This window comes from Osmerus eperlanus, chromosome 22 (genome assembly GCF_963692335.1).
Source record: "Osmerus eperlanus chromosome 22, fOsmEpe2.1, whole genome shotgun sequence".
Taxonomy (NCBI): Eukaryota; Metazoa; Chordata; class Actinopteri; order Osmeriformes; family Osmeridae; genus Osmerus; species Osmerus eperlanus.
This window is the reverse complement of record NC_085039.1, coordinates 8,945,647-8,963,951: the sequence shown is the minus strand read 5'-3', so window position 1 is coordinate 8,963,951 and position 18,305 is coordinate 8,945,647. Positions and strand designations below refer to the sequence as shown.

General features: G+C 50.4%; 2 protein-coding genes across 4 annotated transcripts in view; one reads left to right on the top strand and one right to left on the bottom strand.

The window, feature by feature from the left end:
• stx8 (syntaxin 8) overlaps positions 1-9,777 on the top strand; it is a 33,103-nt gene extending 23,326 nt beyond the window's left edge. For both annotated transcript variants that reach the window (XM_062448450.1, XM_062448451.1), the window contains exons 7-8: positions 2,165-2,266; positions 8,981-9,777. In XM_062448450.1, coding sequence (XP_062304434.1) covers positions 2,165-2,266; positions 8,981-9,045 — 167 coding nt within the window. In that variant the 3' untranslated portion in view covers positions 9,046-9,777. The remainder of the gene's footprint in view (positions 1-2,164; positions 2,267-8,980) is intronic.
• Positions 9,778-10,093: 316 nt separating this feature from the next.
• Positions 10,094-18,305, bottom strand: part of ntn1a (netrin 1a) — a 52,901-nt gene continuing 44,689 nt past the window's right edge. For both annotated transcript variants that reach the window (XM_062448373.1, XM_062448372.1), the window contains 2 exons: positions 18,151-18,225; positions 10,094-13,478 (listed from right to left, as the gene is read on the bottom strand). In XM_062448373.1, coding sequence (XP_062304357.1) covers positions 13,150-13,478; positions 18,151-18,225 — 404 coding nt within the window. In that variant the 3' untranslated portion in view covers positions 10,094-13,149. The remainder of the gene's footprint in view (positions 13,479-18,150; positions 18,226-18,305) is intronic.

Genomic DNA, 18,305 nt, shown 5'->3' with positions numbered 1-18,305 from the left:
TGTACAAACGCCATGCCTCCCCCGGTCTAGATTATAGAGAGATGACTACTTTGGCATCTGAATGCAAATGAAACAGTCATGGGGCTGTCATTGTCTGGTCTGGTCTTCATGAGACAGTGCACAGCAACTGCAGGCAGGACAGATGACGTCACCGGGTGAGTGCGCGCCTGTGTTTTGGAGCCTGCGCTCTCTCTCCCACATAGTGGGTTTGGAGGTTTATCCAGCGTAATAGCATTTAAAATAAACAACCTTCGCTTGGAACAGGCTTTGCATTGTGGTGTGGGGCTGATAGGGCCCCAGTTTGAGCCAGAGAGAGCAGCTGTCATATATCGAAAGCGCGCATTACGCTAGGAAATGACGAATTATGTCGCTGGAAGCACAGCCTGTTTCGGAGGAAAAGGGAGCACCCTTTTTTCGGGTGGTGGGGAGGGCGGGGGGGTGACGGGGGGGGACGGGGACGGAGGACCGGGGGGGCAGCTTCTATGTTATCCAGCTGGGTTTCTTGATTTCACCAAGGAGAGATTCAAAGTTGCCTTGAGGCATTTGTAAATGCTTGGCTCGTTGTGCGGGACGCGCCGGAGAAACTCCGTCTGACTCTCCACTTTCTAAAGAGGCAGAAACCCACGCCCGGGTCGCTCCTTTCTCCGACTCCTCTCTACCTCCCGTCTAAATTGTTGCCCGATGCTAATAGTGTTGCAGATAGTCCCGGGAGACATGGCTCCCACGGCCCTCCTCTCTCTCTCCCACCGCCCCCTCTCCCACCCCTTCACTCTCTGGCTCTTCCATACCAATCTCTTAGCCTTTCGATGATCCCTGCTAAACTTAATTGTCCAACTGCAGCCAAATGCAGGGCCCGCTCGTCAAACGGTCATGACGGCACGGTGAGAACATGTTTCCTTCTAGTGCGGACAGGAAGTCTTTGGAGGGGAGAGACAGCTGAAATTGGGAGGAAAACCCAGTGGGTGACCTGGAGAGGTCTCCCGGTGAAAATTGCATTCTGCTGTGCAGCCGCTGTTAACAAAGGGAGAAATTACATGTATTTAGGCGATTTGGGAGATTGCGGACCCCCCATGTCCTAAACATCAGACCTAAACATAGTTTATTAAAATTGCATGTTTGACTTGGCAGTCGGTGGGGGTCAGCAGATGAGAACTTTGCTTCCCATTCCTGTAAGACATTAAGGGTTGATATTTGAATAGCGTAGCTGTTTAGCCCTGGTTTCTGCTTGACCGTGTTACAGTCCACCTCATTGTTCAGGCTGCTAGCATGTTTTTCATCCTGAAAGGTTGCTGGATAGGACCTATCATCGGGACTGGAGGGGGGTGGGGGGGGGGAACGAGAAAGGAGAGAGCGAGCCACACAGCTCGATCTACCGCCGCACAAACGCTAAAGACGAAACGGCCAATTTGGTTTTGATTTTGCAATAAAAGTCTTAATGCAGAACGCGAGTAATGAGCCATGCTGTTTTGACTGTTTTTCGCTCATATATTTCCCTGTGATATTTATTCATGCTTGTGTGTCATTTCTAGGGATCTGGTCAGCTCCAAGTGGAGTAGTCTCGAGCTAGAACCTTTTATGGCCTATCCATAGTGGACTTATGTTGTCCAAGAAGTATCTTAATGTTTGGCCTCAAACCCTGGCTTCGTTGTTCAGAACCTGGTGGTCTCCTCCAGTGATCCTCCCTGTGTTGGGTTTGCGCCTTGTCAAGGCGTCGACTCGCGGTTACAAATCACACAGGCTTCCAGCTGGACGGCCTTCAAGTCAGGAACTCCTACCGAAGGAGCGCGGGACAACAGCTTGAGCACATGGGCCGCTGATTAGATCCAGAATCGATTCAGGAAGCGGTGCAGAGATTTGAAAGGGAGAGGAGTGCTTTCTATCGTTCACGTGTTTGGTCTGGTGGGGGTTTGGGCCCTTTGAGGCCGCCAACAGCTCTGATGTCATTTCCTTTTGAAAGTCGCCTGCTTGTACATTAAAGGGACGGTTTTTTTTTCTTCCATTTTTTTCTTTATTTATTGTCGAGGCAACCTCATTAGCGAGCGCGTAATGTAACCGTTGGGAGGTCTCGCCTTTGAATTAGCGAGGTCTTTAAGATACAGGCCGATAACCAATTGCTGCCAACTCATAACTCTCTCTGTCTGTCTCTCTCTTCCTCTGCTCTCAGAAATCATCGATGACCTGGCACACCTGGTGGACAAGACGGACGGCAGGATCCGCACCGAAACGCGGCGGGTGAAGCTGGTGGAGACCAAGTCGGCGTCATGCGGTGAGTGCTCTCTTCGCCTGTCCTCAGATGAGCTCTGTGTTTCTAACCCCTGTCGCCGCCCCCCAGGAAAGACTATGCTTCCCACTCTGATTTACAACAATCAGAATACACCACCCCCCCCCCCCCCCAGCCCCCTAACCACACACACACAAAAACACTGCAGTTCTCCACCACATAGAAAGACATGGTGAGCCAGAACCAAAGTGTGAATGCACTTAACCTTGAGGTAGTGTGACTCTCCAGTAAGCACACCATTAGGGCTCAAAAGCTGTTCCACAACATCACGTTAATCGAGGCATCAAAGGTGAAAATGCAGTGTTCCAACGCAGCGAAACTCCTCAAACCTCTTCAGAAGTTTTCGAAAGATCATTACTTAGTGAACAACCATAGATGGTGCATGAGAATGTGTGTGTGTGTGGGGGGGGGGGGGGGGGGGGGGGTAAAAAAAAAGACAAAAAAAAAGGATCCATAGGTCTCAGTCATTAGCCCGGCTATACGCGTTCATCTGATTAGTGTGATCGATGAAGGTCCAGAGTGAATGCTCCGAGCGCGGGCCAGGGGCATGTTGCCAGAACCCCATTTGTCAGCGAGCCATTCAGGGAGAGCCTGTTCCTCCGGCCCTCGCCATCGCCTGACTCAATGCTGCTTAATGGAGCAGAAACAATGACATTGATGGAGACAAGCGCGTTTGGCACCGGGAAACTCCTCATAGTTAATAGGGGAGGACGGTCTCTCTGTCACGCCTACTTCATGGAAGCCTAGCAGCTTTGGAGAGAGAGCCCCTGGAATCCTCTGTGTCGGCCTCGCTCGCTCTGGGGTTTCCAGGGACCGTGAAAAGACTGCCTGAGAGAGAGGCCCTAAGTCAGCTTACCTCGCTCGGCTCCCTGGCTTTGATGGGAGTTCAAACGGTTTACAGACCCGAGGGTGGAAGTGAACTCCGCCTTTTGCCATTGCACACAACCCACCCTCCCCACACTTAGTTTGTTTAACGCGGCCTTTAAGTCTTTACAAAGGGTTCTCCTCCTTCATCTCTTTTTCTGTGTCCCTCTCGTTTTCTTTCTCTCAATGGCGACCTTGATGGGGTGGGGGTGGGGGTGGGGGGGTTGGTTGTAAGGGTGGGGTGATTTAGCCGGCGAGGGCGAGAATGTGGGAGCAGGTTTCTTGGTTGGGGCCAGGCCATGTTTGCCTTCTAAACGCCAAAAGGCATTGCCCTGGTGATGGCCGCATTGTTGCACCCGGGCGCCGTGGTAACAGGTGGTCAGGAACCCAGGCCCCAAAGCTGGGCGGGCTGAGACTGGGGCCAGGCAGAGAAGGTCAGCTCGCTGAAGGCCTAATTCCATTTCCCCCGTCCCCATGGCACCCAGTTAAGGGTTTGTTTGTAGATCCCAGCGCCTGAAGTCACAAGCGCACATTGTGTTTAACCCAGGAGGCTTTTATTCTGCCCTCTGTCTCTCTCTCCTCCTCTCACTCTCTCTCCTCTCACTCTCTCTCTCTCTCCTCCTCTCACTCTCTCTCTCTCTCCTCCTCTCACTCTCTCTCTCTCTCCTCCTCTCACTCACTCTCTCTCTCTCCTCCTCTCTCTCCTCTCACTCTCTCTCTCTCTCCTCCTCTCACTCTCTCTCTCTCCTCCTCTCACTCTCTCTCTCTCTCTCTCCTCCTCTCACTCTCTCTCTCTCTCCTCTCACTCTCTCTCTCTCTCCTCCTCTCACTCTCTCTCTCTCTCCTCCTCTCACTCTCTCTTCTCTCACTCTCTCTCTCTCTCCTCCTCTCACTCTCTCTCTCTCTCCTCCTCTCACTCTCTCTCTCTCCTCCTCTCTCTCCTCTCACTCTCTCTCTCTCCTCCTCTCACTCTCTCTCTTTCTCCTCCTCTCACTCTCTCTCTCCTCCTCACTCTCTCTTTCTCCTCCTCTCACTCTCTCTCTCTCTCCTCCTCTCACTGTCTCTCTCTCCTCCTCACTCTCTCTCTTTCTCCTCCTCTCACTCACTCTCTCTCTCCTCCTCACTCTCTCTCTCCTCCTCTCACTCTCTCTCCTCCTCACTCTCTCTCTTTCTCCTCCTCTCACTCTCTCTCTCCTCACTCTCTCTCCTCCTCTCACTCTCTCTCCTCCTCTCACTCTCTCTCTCTCCTCCTCTCACTCTCTCTCTCCTCTCATTTTCTTTTTCTTCTCCTTCTGCGTTCCGACGCATAACGACATTCGTGTATCCGGTGCACCAGTTCTCAGCATGTGAGTCTGCCCACCTCCACTGCTCAGTGCTTGTTTGACACTTGTCTTTGTGTGGCGCTGAGGAAGAATTGAAAATAGCACATGCCACAAACCTTTCGAAAAGGTTTCCCCCCCTCTTTTCTTCGCCCTGCGTGTTTATGATTCCAGAGCTCTGAGGGTTTTATTTATTTTTTTACAACCGCCACTCATCCAAAGCCGTGGTTTCAGTGTTGTGTCTCGAGTCCCTACAGGATGACTCGAGTCGTCCTTTAGGTTGGAATGGCAGACTGACAGAGGCGTGCATACTTGACATAGTTGTCGCGGTAACTGTCTCGTTAAGGCAACATCATTACCACAGACAGGGCAGAAGCTCTGCTAGAGAATTTATTTTATTTTTTTAATCAAAAAAGAGTTCTAACGTGAAATATTTACTTTAATCGCAAGCATGGTTCTCATAGTTATAGGAAACATCCACTTTTTTTTTTTTTTTTTTTACTATATAACAATACATCCATGTGTTGCTGTTGGTTTAGAAAGGTTTTGCGTGACTGGTGGTGTAGAGAGGGAAACTCCGCCAGCGATCCCGGCCTGCCGTCACACTTCGCTGGCACGCTGAAAGACGGAGGAGGTAGGGGTCGACTCCTCCTCAGAGAAGGAGGACCCACATGCTGCACGGCATGGTGACTGATGGCAAGGTGGGCTTCACTGCAGTCGACGGCGCGTAGTGAAACATCCTCAGTCCTGTTGAAACGTACTGGATGTATGCACGTCAAGCACAGTACGCCTCCTGGAGAGGTCCAACACGGAGTTGAGTGAGAAGGACGGCGCAATGTTTCGTCTTGTCGAAGAAACCAAATCCACTTTTGGGTAGGTTTTTAGTTCGGTTTAGCCTCGTAGGCTGGCTCAGGGTTTAGGGGTTTACCTCGTTCGAAAGCATTTAAGGTAATTGACCACCCCCCCGGCCAAAATCCAAACGCTCCGTCTGTAATAGAAAGTAAACCCCTTTCAGCCAGTCACTTCCAGTCCCTCAGCCCAGCGCCTAGATTCAGGAGGGTGGAGGAGTGAGGAGTGTGGGGTTTTAAAGTGGCCAGTTGGGATTGGGCTGGCAGATTAGTCCTTGGTACCAAAGGAGCTGTGGCAGTCTGGTGTGAGTTTCCCATGGCTTAAGAGTCTCTCATCAGACATCTTCAGGAGCGACCCCTCTCCACCGGCTAATCCTCTGGGCCCGAGGAGGACCACTCTGCAATCCCAGAATCCCGCAGGTGGCTCGTGTCTGAAGTGGAGCATGAATGGTTTAGACTTCTGACAGGAGTAGTTGGGGGGGGGGGGGGTTGGGTAATATGCTGGAGAAGAAACATAATTGAAGAATGTTGAGCTGAATTGCACCGCTGTGAACCCTTTTTTTTTTTTTTTTTGGAACGCCCTTGTTTTAGTCTTAAACTATAGCCTGTTATATCGAATGCAGACCTTTTATCTACAGAGGCCTCTGTGTTAAGAATAAGAATCCAAGCTGAATTTCTGAATTTGTAACTTAAACTTAAACTGCATTTGGAACCTGAGGATCTATGGTGTTGAGCTCATGAACTACCCAGGTATTAGAAGCAGAGGTTTGTCACGTTTACATACGCTTACCTCACATTTATGACTTGCTTTTGGCTGCCAACAGTGGAACATTGGAGGGCTGTAAAACAATAGAGTTGGAACAGCAGCTTTTTGCGACTGTTACCGTCTCTGACATGAGCTAATTAAATATATTTAGAGGATTTACTCGTGATACATGGGCCGTCTTTTAAAATGTGCGTCTGCTACATTGTTTTTATAAAATGTGACATCATTCCAACTTGGCCGTTGTGTGTGAGAAACTCCAGCAGATGACAGTTTGCCAAATGACAAGTGTTACGCTAAACACGTTAGCATAAAACTTGACCCTATCCGTCATCGGTCAGCCATGCCTTTTGTGGTCGAAAAAGGGCTTTGAACCACAGGCAAGGAACTATAAAAGGGGGGGGGGGGGGACTGTGGGGGGATGGGGAGGTGTAAAACCCAATATCCACCCACCTTCCAAGTCCCCCATTACACCCACCCCCCCGCCCCAATCAATTGTAATTTGTCTTCCCGACTTGTCAGAAAAGGGTGTATCCCCAAGCCTGGCTTCTAAAGCTCCGGGGTGGTCACATTGACTGACAACAAACCCCCCTTTCCGCCGTCTATGGCGCATCCCTTCTCTATCTGGCCCTGCAAACACGATTATCACCATCACCCTCCCAGAGGGGGGGTCAGAAGGAGCTTATTGAGTTACGCGACACAACGACAACAGCCAAACGGAAGAGGACGCCTCGGGTGTCCCTGACCGAGACGATTGGGCGTTAGCTAACTTCTGAATAACATTTGATGTTTGGTTTGAAGATTTAGCTACAAGGCATTGGGTCTCCAGACCATTGTTGCATTTGTCCAAAATAGTTGAACAAAGCTCTTGGCGGATTCGGGACCAGCCTTGATATATCTGCGTGCAACAAGCTGAATTTAATGGCAGATAAGTCGATGGACTCCTTCGCTGCCTCAACATCCTTCACGCTGAAGCCCAGATAATTGGGGGGCAGTTTGTGTGTGTATATTTGCTTTGCTGTGAGGTGTTTAAAGAGCCATCACCAGCACCGCTGGGAGGAATGTTTCTTTCTTGATGTTTACGTTGAACGGCTAACATGTCAGTTCTAAACAGACGAGGTCATTCGGTCTGGTCGAAGATCCAAACTGTTGATTCGTTTTGAACCGATAGCATCAGTTTTCAAGACCCCTTCATAGCGGAAAATATGTGATACCCACCAAAACGTTCCTGCATCGTTCCTTCGCCCCAATCCTCAATCCTCATTGGTAGATACATCCGAAGCAAGCGTGGCAGCTGCCGTATCATGTGATGGAATTCCCGTGGACCGGCAAGAGAGTGACTCACCCGCCGTAACGAGGTGGACCGCTGGCAGCCACATCGTCATCCTCCTCTCCTGGCGTGCTGGTCCATGCGTTCCCCAAAGAGCACCGGACAATTCGTTCCGCATGGCCACATCTCCCCCTGTCTCCGTCCCAGCGGACGCACTGGCTTATTACGCCAGCGAGGGGAATGCGCGAGGAGAAAGCCCAAAGCATGAGAGAAATGTAAACCAAAAGGGAATGGTCAGGGGGGGGTTCTCGGGGTGGGTCGGGGGAAGGAGATACCAGCCGTTCACGCTACATAACAACGGACGGGCCGAGTCAGCGAGGGAGGGCCGTCGACAGCCGTCAGACGTCTGGGAGACGCAGTTGCTCGAAACCTTCACCTCCCCCCGTGCCGTTGAAGTAGCGTCTGTAAGGAGGGAGCGAGAGGGGACGGAGAAAGGGAAAATGTCAGGTGGCTGAGCGGTTAGGGAATCTGGCCAGTAATCATAAGGTTGCCACTTCGATTCCCGGCCGTGTCAACTGACGTTGTGTCCTTGGGCAAGGCACTTCATCTTACTTGCCTCGGGGGGAATGTCCCTGTACTTACTGTAAGTCGCTCTGGATAAGAGCGTCTGCTAAATGTAAATGTAAACGTGTCCTTGGGAGAAAGTTTCCAAATGGAACATTTGGGTGTGTGTGTGTGGGGCATGACTTGGGAAGACCACCGTGTCACACAGTGCACCTCAGACCTCTTTGTCTGAGAGAGGTTTGATTTGAGATAAATGGCACAAGCCCCTTCGCAACCACGCTCCTCCTCCTAACCCCTTTCCGACCAACACCTCCGAAGAATTTCTGAATTCGAAACAGCTGTAGGTGGAATAGCCTTTCCTCAAACATACCCAACTCTCCCTCTTACTAATGGTATGAGGGATTAAATAAATACAATAAAAACAATGACATTCTTCAACCATTAAGCACGTTAACTAGCTGGCTGATTTGACCTTCCGTATGTGGGGGTTTGATTCGTTTTTTGTTTTTTTTTTAGTCAGGATTTCCATCTGTGATGGCTAACCCCTAAGCTATGTGTGATACCGTCAGGTCTCTCTGGGGCAAAGTGCTTTTGATGAAGTGCGAGCTAGTCCTTGTCAGTGGAAAACATTGATTACCCCGTCTCACGCCAAATCCGAAACACGTGCATATCGCAGTGTGTGATCTGTGTCAATAAAGATTCCGTGGCTGTGCCCTGCATGTATGCTGCATGAAGTCACCATGGGGGGGGGAAATGGAAATGGGTTGTGAGGGCGTAGCTCAGGGAAACTTACCGAGTGTGTGTTAGTGTGTGTGTGTGTGTGTGTTAGTGTGTGTGTGTGTGTGTGTTTCAGCTAACATCTCCAAGTCTTCCCCCATGATCTCTTTCCATAAACGAGTGTATTCTGTGGCTCTGCCATGAACTGCATGGCCAGAATGAATCGGTGTGCCGTTCCTTTGTGTCTGGTGACTCCCTCTTGCCCTGTGTAGCACGTAGCACTAATAGAACCTTGTTGGACTTTCAGGGTGAGCCGCTGTCTAAACCTTCCTCTGTCTTCTGCCCCACTATCAGGGATGCTGGTAGTGATCGTCCTCCTGTTGATCGCCATCATAGTGGTTGCTGTGTGGCCGGTTTAAGGGCATCTCTTTGTGTACGGGGCCCCGCCTGCTACCGAAGACCGCTGGATTGGATCGGGACTCTTGAGGGTGAACCGGGGGCCCACGGGGGAGATGGGACGATTTGACTCTGCTCTCATTGCACAGCATGGCTCGCCATACAGTACACACACACACACACACACAGAGAGAGAGAGCCAGACAAACACACGTACTAACACACAGAGACGCACACACAAACATTCTCACACACACAGACGCCATTCCCCTCTCTCTCTCCTGTCCCTGGATGTTGACCTTGCACGCCCGTTGAAGCCAGTGGGTAAGCGAACTGTTACTGTTTCCTGCCGTACGGAGGCCAGAATGAGAAGCTGAGCACTCGAACGAAAGACGAGAAGCTTATTATTTTGTTAAATGGTGTTTGGTTGGGTAGAGGGCAGTGTGACCCTACAGTAGGAGCTGCCGCCATGGGACTTTGATTTCCTTTAATAATTCTGTCTGTGGTCTGAGGGTACAAGGACGGTGATTCCACTGGCTTAGCAATACTCACTCTGATATTTACCTTTCCTCGCTGCTCTGTAATGTTCATGTTATGATTTGTCTTTGGATTTTTATAATGTTTATGGAATAATGCCAGCCAAAACAAATAACACAAACCTTGTCGCTAACTATGACTGTTTTCTTTTCCTGTAAATCAAACGAACTTAATGGTATGTTGTAATTTTCCAATAAATGACATGTACTGTTACTAGACCCTTGGCTGCCATCTGGGTTTGTGTTCGAGGGTTTCGGGAGGATGGTGATAATGTGACACGGTGCTCAAAGGCTACCATTCAACCGAATCGCCTGAATTTGGCAGAGTTTTCAGACTTTGAGATTTGCCAGCGTTTCCTAACTTGCAGAATGTGTTCAACTCTGCACACCAGGTCCAGGTCAGAGATCTTGTCTGCATCCCCCCCCCCCCCCCCCCCCCCCCCACTGTAGAACGGGGAAGGGTCTTGTGTCAGACATGCTGAACTTCAGGACTTTTGGGAACTGATTTAGAAGGAAAACAAGGCACACATTTGACTTAATAACAAGAGTTTATTTCAACTGAATTCTGGATTTAGTTCTACCAGGTTGGTGTTCAGTAGTTAAAGTTTCCTTCTTTTTTTTATCACAACCATCTAAACAACCACAAACAAGTAAAAAAAAAAAAAAAAAAAAAAAAAAGGCGAAACAGACAATAAAATCCACAATGTCTCGTGTCATTAAATATATTCATATATAATAACCATAATATATTAGTACGCATTGTAAAACAGCACTGCAAGGGTTTCTTGCAGTGGCCACAGCTAAACAAAATTTACAATTCATAGCATGAACAAAAGCAACAATTTGACAGGTTGTCTACAGTTAACATTTGATCGTGGAGACTGCCGACCCATTGCTCAGGAAAAAAACATCAAAAATTTACATCATGTGTGCTGAAGAGACTTCAGAAAACGATTAGGTTTTGATTATATCCTTGGTGCCAAACAGAGATACATTTACGTGGGAAGTTGCATGGTACAGATATAACGTCGAAGGCAGTTATGTCAATATATGTATAAATATGTGTATATGTCATCTATATATTTCATCTTTGCAAGAAGACACCAGCACAAAGCATATCTATATAAACGATCTGGAACCAATATACCTCAAATCCGATCCACCATGTGAATGTGATTGGATTGGTTTGAAATCAAACACAGATGTTGAATATTTATTTCAGAATGGGGACAATCAGGTCACTAAATGAAATGCTTTTCAATATCTGCAGTTCTCCTGGTAGCCTTACCCTTATGCAATTTATTTCTGGAGATAATTCCTTTGACAGCCCTGTAGGATCTCCATAGAGATGTCTGCAGGTCTAGACTAGACACATCCCCATGACCTGTCAACAACAGCCCACAGGATCCAGGTGGTGCACAGTGGTGAAATGTGCACCACATTACACACGGATGAGGCCACTGCATGGGGAGCGGAGGAGGTCGTGGTATGAAGTTCATACTTTTGATTCGGTTTTAAAGTTTCATAGTCATCCAGGTCAAAACGTTTACTTATTGCCTCTCATACTTTTCTGTTGCCTAGTGCAACCAAGATTTAAATACTGTTATTTTTACTGTCTGTTCTTTCTCTTTGCCTGCTACAATCTACAATCAATACATTGAAGATAACAAAAAATAGGGTATTATAATCTAGATAACTTTCACATAAAAATACTACCTATACAGATGTAATGCTTTATTGCCACTATTAGTACCTTGGAAGGAAGCATGTTTCAATAACAAAGAGGGCTTTACATTTGAGGAGAAAAAACACATTCATCTATTTAATATATAGTCATAATTCTCACTGGGCGTAAATAGTATTTAAGTAAATTCAACACTGCATAAACAGTGTTGTGCAGATTGGCATGAAAAGTATTAGGTAATATTGTCCTAGGAGAAAGGTCATATAAATATGTACATTGTTACGTTTTTCGAACTGGCTACCAGTATTTTCACACCATACAATGCTTGGTTAACATTTTCTCTAAAACAATGTTATCCTGGCCCCACACAATCCCAAACCCTCCAGTATCATTTATGAAACCACAAATGCTTTCTTTTTGTCTGTACGTGAAGCACATTCAGGCATGTGCTTCACGTACAGACATCGGGACCCAAAAAAAAGTCCTCTCCCGTTTCACTTAGACAAGGGGCTAGGCTCGCAAGCAAAGTGTTTGGATGCATGTCTAATGTGAAGTTGCCATGGGACTCCAATGGGACTGTCAGTTTGACATTTTCAGTGACATTTATTGTATAATTATATTGTATTCATGATATTGTCATGGAAAGTCATACAGACATCCACAGCTCTCCGGGTGACCTCCTAGACATTGTAAATATCTGTCGTCGTCTACTGGAGTCCAGTCAAAGGGTCAGAGCACTAGCGTCAGCATCTACCGGCAGCACAGGGCCAGTGAGGGAAACAAACAACCAGCCTGTTGGAAGAGAGGGGGTTGTGGCACTGTGTGGCCCGCAACCGCCACAGGTCACGTCAAGGAACATTCCTTTGCATGATCCCCTTCAGAATCCTGTGGGCTCGTGGAAGTAGCGTCATCCAGGACAATACCGTCGGTAGTCTGGGGGAGTCAGATGGCTGAGCGGTTAGGGAATCGGGCTATTAATCAGAAGGTTGCCGGTTCGATTCCCGGCTGAGACAAATGACGTTGTGTCCTTTGGCAAGGCACTTCAACCTACTTGCCTCGGGGGGAATGTCCCTGTACTTACTGTAAGTCGCTCTGGATAAGAGCGTCTGCTAAATGATTAAATGTAAATGTAATATGTAGTCTGTTGGGGCTCGGCTGTGCTTAATTAGCTTAATCAGTCAACTAGATTCGTGTTAATTATATCACTGAGGATATCGCTGGGGGCATAGATCTAACCACCTGCAATCTGACCCACTTAAACATTGCCGATGTGCAACCGAAACGTTTCAGTTTACCCACATGTAATATAAATGGGCAGAACAGTGGTCAACTCATTGAGGCTTCAAAAGGATGTTATTTTATGGCACTTGGTTCTAATAGGAGCCAATGGTATGCCTAAGTCCGGATTGAGGATGGCAGAGCAGAGGTGGATGAGAGAGAAGATGATGAATTCAGTGACTGTGTGTCTTTGTCGTTGTTATGATGCACCAGCATCCACTACGGATGTTTGCGAGGAAAAAAAGAAAAGAAATAAAAGAACTGTATATGCCGGTGCAAACTCAGCAAATCCACAAAGGGACGAATCTCGGAGGCTGAAATAAAACCCATGAAACCAGATCTACGAGGTGGTGAGCTCCTTCACAATAAAAGTTCACTAGAATACAAAATCATCCTAATAATATTCTCTTCATGCTTCTACTAAAAAAAAAAAAAAACACAAAGCAGCGACGGTCACAGTCCCTTTTCTGTCCTCGCTCCTCTCTCCCTCCGTCTCTCCCGCTCCTCCTCCGATCCACTCCTTTTTTTTTTTTTTATCTCCCTCGCTCCTCCGCCTCGTCTCCTGTCCTTTTTTTTTACCCCCCCCCCATCCCTCCGTCCTCCGGGGCCGGGGCTGCGTCCTCCCCGCCCTATGCCTTCTTGCACTTGCCTTTCTTCTCGCGCTGCTGGAACTTCCTCAGCCGACGGGCCCACGTGTCCCTCCACTGGATGACCAGGCTGCCCTTGTCGGCCACCACGCCGCTCTGGCCCGGGGAGTCCTCGTCGTTGCCCAGGAGCAGGTACTTCTTTCCGGGCTTGACCTTGGGGCACTTGCAGGCCACGTCCTTGGCCCTCACCCACAGGAACTGGTCGCCGCGGCGGATGCGGCTCTCGCCCTGCTTGTAGACGGAGATGATGTTGACGGTGAACTTCCACCACTCGCCCGCCTTGTCCGCCTTCAGAATGTGCACCTGGACCGCTGTGGAGGGAGGGAGGGAGGGAGGGAGGAGGGGATGGGAGGGAGGGAGGGAGGAGGGGATGGGAGGAGGGGATGGGAGGGAGGGAGGGGAGTGGGGGAACAAGGCAAAATACATGAGACATTACACTGTCTTATTGTTATGTCTTCCTCCAACAAGGCTGACTCGATTCCAGCGATGGGATTTGCTAGTTTCCTGTCTGGTCCGGGTATCACAGAGCCGAATTCAACGACTCGCATCCCTCCCTCTTCCTGGCACTGATGACACGTCTCCCCCACCCCTCCCCCCTCGGTCTTTATCGTGTGCTCCACTCCTTCCTGCTGTCCTGACCTTTTCCTTTCCTGCTCCTCTTCTCCACGGACACACGCGGGTGATAACCAACGACCGTTACTATGGCACCGAGTGCCAAAACACTCCCAACTTTCCCTCTCGGAAATGTCTTCCCTTTCCCCCACTTGTCGGTTCTGGTATTTAGAAAGGTGCGGCCGAACACAATGCAGAGACAATATTTGGTGAATAGAAGGTGACAAGAAAAAGGGGGTTTTATTTGCTGACTGAGATTTTCTCTCCAGAAATGCCCTCGCGGACGCACTGTCTGAGGAATGGGTCTTTTGACTGGAGACTGCAGGAAGTATGCCTTTCTGAAAGCTGACTGGCTCTTCCTCCAGCTGTGACTGTTGTCCAGACACCAGTGGGAACCGTCCTGTCCTAAGTAAGCACGGCGCCTGGGCTGCCAGTCGTCCACTAGGATGGTCTCTCTCTCTCTCTCTCTCTCTCTCTCTCTCTCTCTCTCTCTCTCTCTCATCTCTCTCTCTCTCTCTCTCTCTGTCTCTCTCTGTCTCTCTTTGTCTCTCTTTCTCTTCTAAATGGTCTGGGCTCCTCAGAAATTCAAGCCCAATAGGGCATGACAGTCTACCATGTGTTGCAGGCTATGAGAGGGATCCCTGTAGGACCACCACTGTCTGAGCCCCATGGGCACCACTTAGCTCTCCCCAGGTGACGCTAAATACCTCTGTCAAAGTAGGGAATCCCCACTGTGGTGCTAGTCTTCTCTGTAGCTATGACGAGACTCATTGTCGGTATACTGTTCAGCCTCAAAAAGAGGAGTTGATGGTAATGAATCTTGTGGAATTGTCATTGGGCAATGTTCTTGCCAAGTAGCTTGAGACTCTGCAAATCAGACAGTGGTAGCATCTCTATTGGCTCTGGTAGCATCCTTTGGCTGGGGAGGTTAAGGCGTGTGTGTGTGTATGTGTATGTGTGTGGCATACTGTCAGACGCTGCTGTCGGGGCAGGGTAATTTGTTACGTGATTAGGAGGAGGTGGAGTAGGAGGAGCCTGGCTGGGACGAGGGTGGGAGAGACATGGGGAGTAATATCACATGATGAATGAACTGGGCCGAGAGGAGGAGAGGAAGGAAAGAGTGGGTGAGACAATCAGAGAGAGAGAGAGAGAGAGAGAGAGAGAGAGAGAGATGAGAGAGAGAGAGAGAGAGAGAGAGAGAGAGAGAGAGAGAGAGAGAGAGAGAGAGGAGAGAGAGAGATGAGAGAGAGAGAGAGAGAGAGAGAGAGAGAGAGAGAGAGAGAGAGAGAGAGAGAGAGAGAAGAGAGAGAGAGAGAGAGAGAGAGAGAGAGAGAGAGAGAGAGAGAGAGAGAGAGAGAGAGAGAGAGAGAGGTAAAGGGGGAAGGAACGAGGGAGACAGAGAAAAAAAAAAAAAACCCTGGTTGAGGTAGAGTGGGAGAGAAGAGAGAGTGAGAGTGACAGAGAGAGAGAGTGGACAGCCCTCTTTCTCGTAAATCCAACAGAGTGCGCCACACAGAATTGAGGCAGGCCATTTGCAGCAGGTCTAAATGGGACCCTTAGGAGCCGTATGGAACTCTTAGGGGCCGTCATCCTCTGAAGTGAACACAGCTACTCTACTCTGGGGGGTCACTGCTATCCCCTCCGACCCACCTACACACTCTTAATGACGCAGAGTCGAGCTGCAAGCCTAAATGAGTCATGTCCAGAGTTGGCTGGCTGCACGTCAGGCATGGTGGATCACAGCGGGGGGGGGGGCCACTGTAGCTAACGGTGACATCACGCCTTTTATATAACCGTCACGCACACGGGCGGGCCTGGTGTTTGAGGAAGCCCCCCCGGGCGTACGCCAGACCGGAGGCACGGCCTGAGAGGATTTAAGGCCGGAAGCGCTCCCACGGCGCTTCGGTCTGCTCGAGGCCGTCGACCCCAAGGTGAACTCACCCCAGCGCCCTCCGTCACCCTGGCCTTTACCGGTGGCCGCCACTGGAAGGCGCTCTCTGTTTGGGATTGCACTGACGCGTCAAGGACAAGTAAACCCATGAATCAGGTTCATTGTACGTATGGAACCCCCCCCCCCCGCCCCGTTGGTTGAGTGCAGTCCCACTGAGCGTGCCGATGTGCTAATTGCCCCCCCCCCCCCCCATTCCCAACCTCCCCCCCATGCCCTTTGTGTGGGGGACTGAAAGACAGGACCCCAGCACCCCGTGGTTCTCTATGGGTGGGTGGAGTGTGTCCGTGTCGTTTAGAACGGCTCCCTCGCCCAACGTGGCCAGAGGCAGTCAATCTTTTACCGTATACGTGTTCTGAACAAAACAGTTGGGAGGGGGGGGGGGGGGGGGGGGCGGTGCAGTTGCGTGAGATCAGAATGAGTGAGTGTGTGTGAGGTGTCGGGTCTGTTCACCTCGAGTATGAAGGACGGGTGAGGGGGGGGGGGGGGGATGCGGGGCGGGGGGGGGGGGGTTTAGAGGGGAAGCAGGAAATTGACTGTAATTGGTAATTGGAGGGGACTGTAAGAATGAGCAGTGGGAGTTCCCCAATGTAGCCCCTCCTCAGCACAGGAGCGTGTACCCTACCCATGCTGCTACACACACACACACACACACGCTGGAGGAAATCCAATGAGTCACAGCCCTCCCTGAGGTCTCCTGGGGTGGTGCTGCTGGAATCACTCACCAGCACCAGCGGGTCCCCTACACACACACACACACACACACACACACACACACGCGTGTGTGCTCCTACCCCTGGCACATGCCACAGCGATGGGGAAAACGCGGTGAGCGGAGGATGTGGGTCGGAGGCAAACGATGCCGTTCTCTCTGGGACCCTCAGCGATCCCAAACCAGGGAGGCCATGAGATGTCCTGGTGACAGGAAACAGCTCACTCCCTCCCTGCCCACACCTCCAGGACGCTTCACTGTAGTCTGATGCCTTATAGCACACGCACGCACACACACAGTTGAAGTTTGTCATCCTTCAGCAGGCTGTGGGACTGTTCCCAGGGTTTCTCTGGCGGCTTCTCTGGGGGGATGGAGGTGCGTTAGACAGGGACCAGTTGTGCTCCATTAGGGAACCTGGCTCTCCATATCCTTCACTGTGCTCCACTTATATCTCAACGTTACTCAAATGACATATCTCTACACCGTTGCTTACACACACGTGTAGCAGACACAACATGCTTGTGAGTATGTCGTCAATTTGATGATCAGTATAATCAAATAGAATGCTATGTCCTAATGCTTCTTAATATCGAAAGAACTTCCTGATAGTTATCACTGGGCAGAAACTTAGGTTGCAGGACGAAGATGAGAAACGTCTCGGGCATGTGCGGATCGATCAGGCCAGTGGGTTTCTAGGCGTGTGTGTGTGTGTGTGTGTGTGTGTGTGTGTGGGGTGGGGGTGGGTGGGGGGGGGTGGGGGGGGTGGAGGGGGAGTCCCCCCGGAGTCCTGACATCATGACCAGAGGTGTCTAACCTGACCCCGGCCTAAATCCCACCCAGGACAATGGCGACGGCTGTCATTCAATCCGCTGAGGTATGCTGCAGGACGGCGCGTCTCGCTTCGCCGATTAAACTGACTGGCTTCAATCAGGGGGCCGGTGGTGAAGGCGGGGGGGAGGGGGTGGGGGTGGGTGGGTAGGTCGCACGTCTTAACCGCACCTTTTCTGAAAGGGGAGGTTGGGGGGGTGGATCTGCCGGATGGTCACCGGAATGCAGCAGGGAAATAAAAGGAAGGGGTCAAGCCTACCTTCGGGACCCCCCCTCCTCGCCCCCCCCCGCCCCCTTTCCTAATGAGGACCTCTTGGAGACTGACCCAGCCCCGCTGTCCGTCACACTTGATCCTCTTTGGTCTTAAATACCTGCTGGGCTGTCCGTCACACTCCCCCACACACCCTAAGCCCTCTCTCTCTCTCTCTCTCTCTGATGCCCCCCCCACCCACACACACCCCCCACACCAACTCCCCCTCTCCCCTGTTTGATCCTCTGACTTTCCTCTGGAGAAGCAGTGATTAAGCCGTCAGCAGGACTCCCCCCAGGGAGATAGTGGGGTGTCCAGTGCGGGAGCTAAGCCAGGCCACACCGAGGTGGGAAACCACAAATAGAGGAGTTTGGGCCCACATTACCTGAGGGGTCCGAGGCTGCCCCCTGGACGGGGATCTGGGATGTGTTTGGCATTATTCCCCCCCTAACGGCTTTGGGGATGGTAATCCACATTGTGGATCAGAGCAAGGAAGGGTCACTTCACCCTTAAGCATTGTTTTCGAAGGCCGTGTGTGTGCATATGTGCGCGCATGTGTGCGTGCGTGTGCATGTGCGCGTGCGTGCGTGTGTACAGTGCAAGAAGGCAGGTCACTGGACCCGAGAGGCTTACCATAATCTTTCTTGCAGTACTTCTTCATATTGATCTTCAGCTTGCCTTTGGACGCCTTGCAGTAGGAGTCACAGTCTGGGAGGCGGAGCCAGGGTAGGTGGGACGGATAGAGAGAGGGGAGAACAAAGGGGCGGACAAGGGAGAGAGTGCAGGGG